Genomic DNA, 10,610 nt, shown 5'->3' on the forward strand with positions numbered 1-10,610 from the left:
AGTCGTGCAAAGACTTTCGGTAACATCTTACAGCGTGATTCGCACACTCGATCTTTTTAACACGCCTGCCATATATCGGGACACTATCGATAATGGACCTATGTACACTGCTATCTCCGTCAGCGATGAGCCCAGTGTAGCGTAGACCATGCATGTTTTCACTTTGTTTGAATCCCTCTACGATGATATCCTTTTCCATAGACGAAGATGAATGTTCCCAGTTTTTGTAACATTTGTGAGGTTGCGGTTGCGATTTCTTGTTGTCTGCAATGGCACAAATGCTACAATATTTGTTCCGTACCCCCAGATATAGTAACTTCTTTGTACGCTCTCCTATAATAACTGCCACGCCCGAATTGGCAGAGTAGCGATGCTGGTGACTTCTCATCGACCACCCTCCATCGGCGATGACGTTGATGGCTGGTACTCCTTCATCCATGTTACCTGCCGCCATTGCCAGCCGTTTTTCTTCTTTTCCAGATTCGATCAGGTCGGCAGTTATCGCTTGTTTCCATAAGCTTCCGATTTGTTCTTCTATCTTCAGAAAGGTTTTCTTATCTGGTGACGGAATGTCCAGAACAGACAGGATCTCGTTCATATTAGCATGTCCACCACCAGTTGCCATAAACCCCCACACGGCGGCAACGTTTATGCTGTGTCGCATCTGTCCACCTGGCCCTTTTGACTTGGGTTGCGCTTCCACTGCGAGCGACATTCCACATCCACTGCATTTGAATTGGATTACACAAGCTAAGCCTTTCCGTTCGATTTCCTGCTCCAAACGAGGAGTACCCTTACAAGGACAAACTGAGGCATGATCAATTACCCCTTGAAGCGATCTTCCAAAGTGGCCAATATTAACTATTCGGTTGCCTTTTAAATTTAGCGCTGGAATTGATTTCTTCTTCTTTGAACTGGACTTGCCAGTTTCACTAGTCGATCCTTCACGTTGCGCAAGTAATTTGTCTTGCACTCGTCTCAGCGCCAGTGCTGTGGACGTTTTCTTCGCACCCTGTTTACGCAGTCTACCACTCTTTCGATATTGCCTCCCTCTCGCCGACCTCACCATTTTCGAACGAAAGACACGTGCATGAATATTGCTGGATTTACATTTCGTCGCAAATTTCTCTGGTTCGCATAATTGATACATTTTTATCGTGTCCTGTCATGATGTACACAATCTCCCGAAGCGGACAGAGAGGAGAAGAAATTAATTTTTTTGAAACTCTAACATGTTTATTTTTTGTCACCGTACAGCTTACATTTTGAATCAGTATATCTATATAGTTGTTTTTTAGCCTTTAAGGTTTGCTGTTGTTTATAAAAACCAAATGCAGACTTCTGACAAAGAAACTTGCTGCGCTCAAACGGCCCATTTTAGTAATGCACAAAAAGTTCGTGCTACGCGAAATAAATCACGTGCGATTATTGAGGCAGAACAGAATATTTTTAGAGACATTTTCATGAATATTTCGCTTTTTGTCGGTTTTAGTCGTTTGACTTCGTGCATATTATTTAAATAAATACATTCTGATAAGAATCCTGTCCACCGCGGCCTTAACCGCAACCGACTTGAAAACAAACCCGTTCCATCAACGAATTTACTATGTAAACTGAAATAAAACAATCAACTTACGTCGAATAAGCTGGACCTGAGTAGCAATGGCCGAATGAACGGAATTTTCCTGTTGTTCCGATTTTCCGGAACGTTAGGACAAACTCGCGAGGTATACCCAAAATTCCGAAATTTTACTTCGGAAAATTTCTGTTCCATACGATTCTTTGCCCGAAATTTCCGGAATTTTTTGACGAATGGATAGCGCCCATTATCTCGAGGTATGAGTATGAAGCATGTTTATTTTAAACAAACATTTGCTTCCATGGCAACGATGTTCTGTTTTTGTTGATATTAAAAATTAGCTTCTAATATCAATATTTTCACGACAGTTACTGGAGGTCAATATAGCGATAGCTCTACCTTAATAGATTTCAGCTATAATCCTTAAAAAGTCACAATTGGAGACGGTTTGTTCACTAAGAAATAAAGTTTTATGAGTCGAGTTCAGGACAAAAAAAATTAAAAAATGATAATAATAATTATAATAATAGTAATAATAATAATAATAATAATAATAGTAATAATAATAATAATAATAATAATAATAATAATAATAATAATAACAATAATGACGATAATAATTAGTTATAATAATAATAAAACAATTAAACTTAGAAATCCCAAACAAGCCGTTTTGGTTAGAAAATTCGAAGATATGATAGAATTTACTCGTCTGGAGTATCCTTTTGAAAGTTCAGGTTATCGATTAATCAGAAATCAAAACTGAATGAAGGTATGCGTTAAAAGCATCGATTTGTCCAATAATATTATCAACAATTTACCATTTATATTGAGTTGAAGCTTTCAGCTGTAGAAGGCAACTTGTCAGTACCGCAAGAAAATTTGCGTTCCTCAATGCAACATGCAGCTTTAATTCCAAGCAGAGCTGTCCGGGCTTGTGGCGACTTGTGTATAGACGATTGAAGTCAGATCGCAGTTGAGTTATAAATTATGTGTAACGGTCGTTTAAAATACAGAAAATAATCACAAAAAGACACTTCTGTTGACTAAAGGGGGTGGGGGTGGGGGGGGGGGGGTAATTTGTTACATTTATGACATAGCGCGCGTGCTTTCCCATCTAATTCCTATTGGAGTTATCATGGTATATTTCTCAACATACCTACTGGCGGCCGTGCATCAAAGATGATGTGTGCAAATCAGACAATCTCGGGTTTCCGTCACTTAGTTTTAGTTTTTTACGAACTAATTCTATGAAGAAAATTTTCATTGACAATTTCAGATGCCGAACGTTCTCGTTCAGACCATGATTGTGGCGTATTTGTAACCAGCCAGTAAGAACCGTTGTTTTTCCGTACACCGGATTGAGAGAATTTTGTAATCAATCACCTGTTTTCCGCGCACTACTTTATTATCACTAAGTTATAAAAGAATTGGTTCATGCTTTGGCTGTGCGTATGAATCGAGTATGGATGCACTTGGGAAGTTTGGAGAGCACTCAAGAAGCTAGACTTGCTCTTGTGCTCACTAAACTTCTCGCATGCACCCATAATTCGATATGTGCATGAACCAATTCAGTCTTAAACAATTTCCATCATTATCATTGCCGGGTTACTATGTTCCACATATCATTGCCATGCAGTTAGTCATCCTAAATAGACATAGTCGCTCAAATTTATCATGCAAATGTTTTGGTTTGTAACCATCCTTAATATTAACACTGAAATAAATAAATAAATAAACATGCAAGCAAATAAATAGTTTGTAATGAGCTAAATTACTGTACCGACCGCTAAATTCTGGTTTCATCACTCGCAACACTACCCTGTTAACAGAGGCTTTTACTTTCAAACTACGCGAAATACCAGGGACTCGAACAACTTTGCTTGCCAGAAAGAAACGTTCTGCTGGCAGGGTATCGCGCGATAAAAATTAACAATTTCCGAGCAATTCAAGATAGTTTACTGGTTGAACACGAGCAAGTTTTCCTTATCAAACGTACTTTGAATGCTTTTTATACTTTCCGGATGAATAACAAAATTTCTCAAGTTGAATCCCTACAGCTTGACAAACCGATTTCCTTGTTCAAAACCTCTTTCCATTTTCTGAACAAGTCATCGACTGACAACTTTTGCACCACCGAGTTGCATAAGAACAGGTCAGAATTGTCTTGAAACTTGTGAAGGAAACTTCTCCGTGTGCAACCAATCTAACGTAATTAAGAAAAAAACATTGCATTTAATTTCTCTAGCGTTGGCAAGGTCTTGAACTGAGAATTGATCTTGATGCTGAAGGAACCCTGACACTTAAAGTCGCATGTAAAAAATAACAAGACGGACTAAAATGGAGTTTTAATGTGACGGTCATCCGTAACGATAGTGAAAACAGAACTTTGGTGGAAAGATGTGATTAGACTGGTTGTTATTCACGTCACATTCATTACACAGGAGCGAATCCGTCTTGGTTGGCGAGTCCACACTACGAACATTTTATCAAGAAGGTGATTCAAAGATGTTTAAAGATGAATGGCTTGATGGTTGTAAGTGACTCTAGTAATGTGATGTACTGAGGCGGAGCATTGGGAAGAACAATTTATGTGCAGCCTCCACGTTAAATGGCTTTCGTCAACTTAGGAGTTGTTTACATGATACCAGCGAGACTTTCATTCCGGTACAAGTTCATTCCAGTTCCCTCTTGTGTCTCTTTATTCTTTTACATGATACCAGCTCAAAATATCATACCCCGGTCACTGTAGCGAAGCGAGATTTTCATTCCGGTAGAAGACTCATTCCGATGTCATGTAAACGAGGCACGACTGTTCGTTCCGGCATGCTTTCCCGGGAGTCTGGCACGGGTAGCGCATGCGTAGTCTTTGACATCAAATCCAAGATGGCGTCAAAATCACGTCGGCTGGCATGAAGTGTCCCTTCATGCAAGCGGGGAATGTAATCTCATCCCTTCACGTAAACACGGTATAAAATCACACTGTCATACTTAGTTATGAAACTTAAACTTGCACCGGTGCGAGTTTTCACATGTAAACACCCCTTAGCAATTTGGTGCCGGATCAGGATCAGCAATGGACTATATAACAAAAACTTGAAAGATGTTTGATCAGCCTTGCATCTCTCAATTCAAGTTGTTCCACGCAGTCTCCACATATGGTTGAAAACATGACGGTTTCGTTATAAAGTTACTCACCGGAATATCGAAATATCGAACTGTCAGATTTAGAGTGAAGAAGTTCTTTTTTTATGATAACTGATCACAACCTTAATTTCCTTTCATGTAACGCCCCAACCCCCCCCCCCCCCCACCTCCTCCCTTGCCCGTCCCGTTGAATAAATCTATAGTACAGTACTGCGCACTGAGCATATTCATTTGATTAGGCCGCAATCGGATGAAGAGAATAAGAACCCATACGGAATGGATCATTGTCTATTACCTAAAGCATTTTTTCCAGTGTCAGACAATATGTTTCAAAACTAAGAAGACTGCGACGGAAAAAGAGCCCATAAATAAACCATGCTGTTGCAAAGTACCCGGAATTAAGCAGCTTGCACACGTCTGAGCTGCATGCCTTGGTCGCTGTCGCTTTTACGGCAAACGGCAAACGTGATAATGATAATGATAATGATAATGCTTATTTGTGCTTTTTTTCTATTTACATGTTGAATATTACAATCTTTTAGTGGTGTTATATAAATTAAATTAATTATTAGTTAAATTAACGTGTAAAGCAAGGAAGCTAAATAAACCATTAGGTTGTCTTGTTAGCTCCCTGGCTAAATTAGGTTCTAGATAGCAGGCAAAAAAGAAAGAAAAGAAAAGGAAAGAAAGAAAAAGAAAAAAAAATGAAAAAGCAAAAGGAAGGAAGAACTTATTAATTGTAAAAAAAAGTTAACGTATGTTACGAGGTCAGCCTAAAAGAAAATTAGTTCATTTGTTGTTCTGACAGTAAATAATGTATAATTTGTTTCGGAAAAGCAGACACACTTTGTATGAGTTTTTTTAAATGAGATTCGCGTATATGTTTCCTTGAAATAAAGAGTGCAAAGATGAGAATAGTGCAAACTAATTCTGCAGTGGCGTTTTATCCTAACGCAAACTACTCGATTTGACAGAGAAACTGAAAACAGCAAGCGAAAAATATAGGATAAACATGGTAACGTGGTCATATCTCACGTTCGCCGTTTGCCGTAATCGTCATTCTTAACCTCTTAAATATCAAATTGTGTAGGAAGCTGTGTCATTCTCTTTTTTATCACAGTCATGTAAAATTGAATGTAGGCCGGGTAACAAAAAGACATTGACACTACAAGAAAGAGCACCTAACAAATAGTAAATAGGCTTTGTTTGAGAGTATTGTCTTTTAAATAGAGGAGATATAGTTTTGTTTACCCAGCTGGCGTTTGTATCATGTTTTTCCTGTCTTCATACTATTGTGAAAAAATTCCTGAATTACGAAACTATATCTTCGCTATTTTAAGAGACAAGACTCTGTTCAAGGTGCTCTTTCCAGCAATGTTAATGGTTTCTCGTTACCCTACCTGCATCACAAATGTTAGTTTACCGGGCGTGATAAACGTTTTTACTACTAAATATTTTTATACCTCTGCCAAACAACTGCACTGGTTACAAAATTGGCACCGGGTTCGTGACGCAGTGGTATTGCCAAATGAACCATTATTCGGGCGTAGATGAAACAATTTTGTAACTGATTAATATCAAATTCTGAGTACTTTCACATTATCAGTATCACATGATGATGATGACAGCAAAAATGATTAAAAACATCATAAATTTAGTGCTGTGACGGTTGTGAGAGGATGGTCAGAATCAAACCTTTTGGGGTAAAATTACCGATTATAAAAGTGTTTCTAGACAGTACAATATATATTTATAGTTGCTACATTATCAGTATCACATGATGATGATGACAGCAAAAATGATTAAAAATATCATAAATTTAGTGCTGTGACGGTTGTGAGAGGATGGTCAGAATCAAACCTTTTAGGGTAAAATTACCGATTATAAAAAGTGTTTCTAGACAGTACAATATATATTTAAAGTTGCTCATACATCTTGGCATATTTTATTCATAATCCATTAAAAAAATTAATAATTATTATTTACAATGCACAGTTACTGTGCTTGAACCATTTGTCAGCTTAAAGTAGGGCCTTTACCCTCTCTCTACATTTTGAATTCTGGTTTGTAATTGAATTTTTCTGATTTTGTTTTTCTGGTCCAAATATCTACATACAGCCATCTTTATAATTATAATATTATTGTTCCTGGTCAACTATTAAATATTTCCATCACTAGAGACCGAGAGGATTACAAAACAGACGTCCCTTTCTCCCACCTCTTTCTTTATATTATTTTTAACAGGACCCTCAAGAGCGGTATGGGTTCAACAAAAGGGTTTGTCATTCATAAATATTATATTGGCGCGCATAAAGTTATTTATATCGCGACATGCAATGACCTGACTTGATGTTAAACTTACGCTCAATAGCACTCAATTAAATGAGTATTGCGTAGCATAAAATAAAAGGATTTGCATCTAGGTATGGATGCTTTGATGGCAAAGGAAAGAACGACTGAACTAACCGGGGATCGTGCTTATGTTGTAGCCCAACCACCCATGAACGATCATTGGTCAGAACTTTTATGATCTTTGTACCTAGCACGTGCTTAAATGTCGCGACATAAATACATTATGTGAGGCCATAACGTTTGCTTTTATGATTCATGTGTGGCGTTCTGACAATATCGCATTGCTATAAAATTAATAATAATGATTTCGTAACTTTTCAAAATAGAGTTTAAGGTTCAAACTCTATCGACTCTGAAATCTAAGACTACAAGGCAAGAGAGGATCCTCTCTTGGTACAAAGTTAAGTGTTTTCCGACTTAAGTTTCGAACTGGATTACCAGCTTTTTTAAAAGTAACCTAATTATTTATACATTTTGTTCAAGAGGATTTGAATAAACAAGTTGTCAACCGTCCATCCGATCCATCTGATGTTTCTCTCACCTTAAAAAATAGGGTTAAGCATGCGCAGATTCTGTCGGACGATGGAAGAGGATGACCACCAATCAAATTGCCGATAAAAGATCAGAGAGAATCCAGGATGGTAGAGATGAACCAATACCTTCATAAAGCATACAGTCTTAAAAGTAGCTCTATCAATTGTGTAACATAGATTTATTTGTCGTTTATACAATTATTTCCTCTTCCTGAGATTGAGACAAATACACGAGGACCACATTAGGCGCTTGCTGATCAGCCTGATTAGCTGATCTCGAAGTGTCATTTCTACTTTCATCGTCGTTTTCTTCCTGTTCTTCATGATCAACGCTTTCTTGAATAGTGTTTTCTGGTGAAGTCAGAGCTAGTATGGGCCGTGAGAAAGGTGACCGATTGTTCGTTAAGTAGATTGGAGACGCAGGGCTTTCTGGGCCACGCGAAGCGAGCGTCACAGGGGTTTGTTGTGATGAACTTGGTGAATTGGAGGATGAATGAATACGAGGTACACCTTGTCTGTGGTAAGGGGGGAGGGAGCGAGATACGGCTGAACCTGAAACTTGAGTTGTAGAATGTGGAACTGGGCTTAGCCTTGATGGGCTGCGAAAAATAACGCTTCCTCCTGGTGACATCCCGGAAGTGGGAAACCGCGAGGATTGATGTGCTTGGCAAGGGGATGAATCAAGGCGTGTTGTCCTACCCGGGGAAGAGATGGTGGACGAGATGTGAATGCCAAGGTCGATCCTTGACTGATCTGGGGGAACATTTAGTGACGTTCGTCGTTCCGTTGGAGCCGCAGCTGACAATGCTGATGGCGATGGTGGTGTTGATTGATAATCAGGAGGATACAGAGAACTTTCCTCAGAAGCTGTAGACTCGAGTCTTGATCGCCTTCTACCAACCACTCTGTCGTAAGCAGGAGGCGGGAAACCCATAGGTAGACTTTCTGACAACGGACGGCTCATGGCTGTCGGTGGCTGATACGGTGGAGGTAGCGGATTCGAGTGTCGCCTAAAATGGCGAGCAGCAGGATTAGACTCAACAACTATTCGTGCTGGATCGGTGTAAACTCGAGGACGCTCTGGAAAATGTAACACTTGCGGTCTAGCCACTCCCGGAGTGCGTTCATGATACTCCCGCAACATTCTCGTTGATCTATGAACTACAGGTGCTGGCGGATTGGCAATGAAACGAGTATTTGCTGGATTAATAACCCTTCTTTCGTCATCATGATGTGGTTCGCGATAGATGATTCGTCGGTTGATCCCTTCGTTCGAGCTATCAGAATGAGATATCGAATTATTGGTGGAAATTGTTGAAGCCCCACGTGTGTACATTTCAGACGAAGCAAAAGCTAACATTTCTTCTCGAGGTACATATGTCCTTGATGAGTCCGCGCGTCTTGCATTGGAACCTTTCTGAAACTTGGCGTAAACGATGGCAGACCAACCCAGCACAACGATAAGTAATAACCCAAATCCTATTAGTGCTCCAGCACTTATCTGATCGATGTCGCTATCAGAACTTTGAAAGTGTACCACAGCTATGATGATGATGCCAGTTAAACACAACATCATAAGCCAACACAGGATGCAAAGACAGAAAATCTTTTTCCTCCGTGACGATGCTTCATGGCTGAAGGAGTGTCTCGTCCTCAATCTCGGCATTTCACGCTGCGCTTGTCGAGGAGGGCCATCTATTCGTCCAGGGCGAGCGGAATGATCGCTATTCACGCTCTCAGCTTGCATTTTCGCGTTTACTTCGGTCGCCGTGACTTCACGATTTCAGATGAAACGGGTAAAACACTTCAATTTCTCCCTTTCAATGGGAGCTTCAAAAACATCAATGTTTCAACAATGTCGACAAATTGTTTCTAAATTAAGCGAACAACGGCGCATAATTGTTTTATATTGAGCGCGTTAAAACTCCTTAACAAAACAGCATTCTTGTGGGTATCACGTCCGGTGACGTGGCTCGCAACCGAGACTGTTGTATATTGCAGTTTGGAGCCAGCTATCAAAAACGTTTCATTTTCAACTCTTGAAGATCAATCCAACCTGTGCATGGACAGAAAAATGACCCTGGGTGTTTTTTTTTAATGTAACCGTATCACTTCTGGAAAGTGTAATAGTTTACAGAAGTGTTTTGAAAATAAGCTTATAAAGACCAATCCTTAGTAAAGTGATATTGGATTGAATACGCGAGTCATGGCTCACTTCCCTCTTGACAAAAAGCCTACAGTCCTTTTGTTCCTTGACAAATTGATTCCAATATCAAATAACTATTAATTTTATTGCGTTGTAGCCTGCTTAGTTAATGTCTATCTATACTACAGTGTCCCTCACGGAACAATCTTGACAGTAGACTTGAAGTTTGCGAAAACTGGCATGCTGTCGAATGTAGACATGCCAAACATTTCAGAAAGTTTGACTGGTAATATTGACAAACACGATATTAGATTCGGAAGCAAAAAGGATTCTTTCTGGTCAGGTTGCGTGTCTAGAATATAAGTAGTTTCCCGCTCAAAGCTTTGTTGCACTTTGTTCGCCGGCTTATTGTTATTTCCGTTTTTAGTGAGTTAATAATAGTCTTTTTGAAACTCCTGTAAACGATGTTTAACAAAAAAAAAAAAAAAAACAGAAGTGGAATATATTGTCAAAGAGAAATCTCTAAACTTATTCATCATAAACACCTGCAAGGCCGGATTGTTCTACAGTCAGATTAGAACAGCTTTTGTCTTTTACTCGGCGGCGGCATTTTTAATCGAATGCGCTTCTTTGTATGTTTAAACGCTTTGCTAATTGTTTCTTTTTCATTTGGTCAGCCACAAGTCCTTTCCTAATATTGTTTTTGTCTTTCAAGGTCTAGGCTTTTCTTTCATTTTCCTTTCAACACTCCGTCTAGGCCATTTTCAACTTCAACGGCACCAAATCGTGAACTATTCTTCTAAGCTTTTACATTGCCGTTTTAACTCTTTCAAAAAAAAAGCCTCTTTGCCGA

General features: G+C 39.2%; 1 protein-coding gene across 1 annotated transcript; it reads right to left on the bottom strand.

Annotated features, from left to right (window-relative positions):
- Positions 1–6,641: 6,641 nt before the first annotated feature.
- LOC146473550 (uncharacterized) lies at positions 6,642–10,414 on the bottom strand. Its single transcript, XM_085118219.1, has one exon. The coding sequence runs from the start codon at positions 9,356–9,358 to the stop codon at positions 7,802–7,804; it is 1,557 nt and encodes a 518-aa protein (XP_084974345.1). The 5' UTR covers positions 9,359–10,414; the 3' UTR covers positions 6,642–7,801.
- Between the last annotated feature and the right edge of the window lie 196 nt (positions 10,415–10,610).

This window comes from Pavona decussata, unplaced genomic scaffold (genome assembly GCF_977016875.1).
Source record: "Pavona decussata unplaced genomic scaffold, jaPavDecu1.1 SCAFFOLD_93, whole genome shotgun sequence".
NCBI lineage: Eukaryota > Metazoa > Cnidaria > Anthozoa > Scleractinia > Agariciidae > Pavona > Pavona decussata.

Coding starts and splice junctions, on each gene's coding strand:
- LOC146473550 (XM_085118219.1), bottom strand. CDS start 9,358: ATGCAAGCTGAGAGCGTGAATAGCGATCATTCCGCTCGCCCTGGACGA.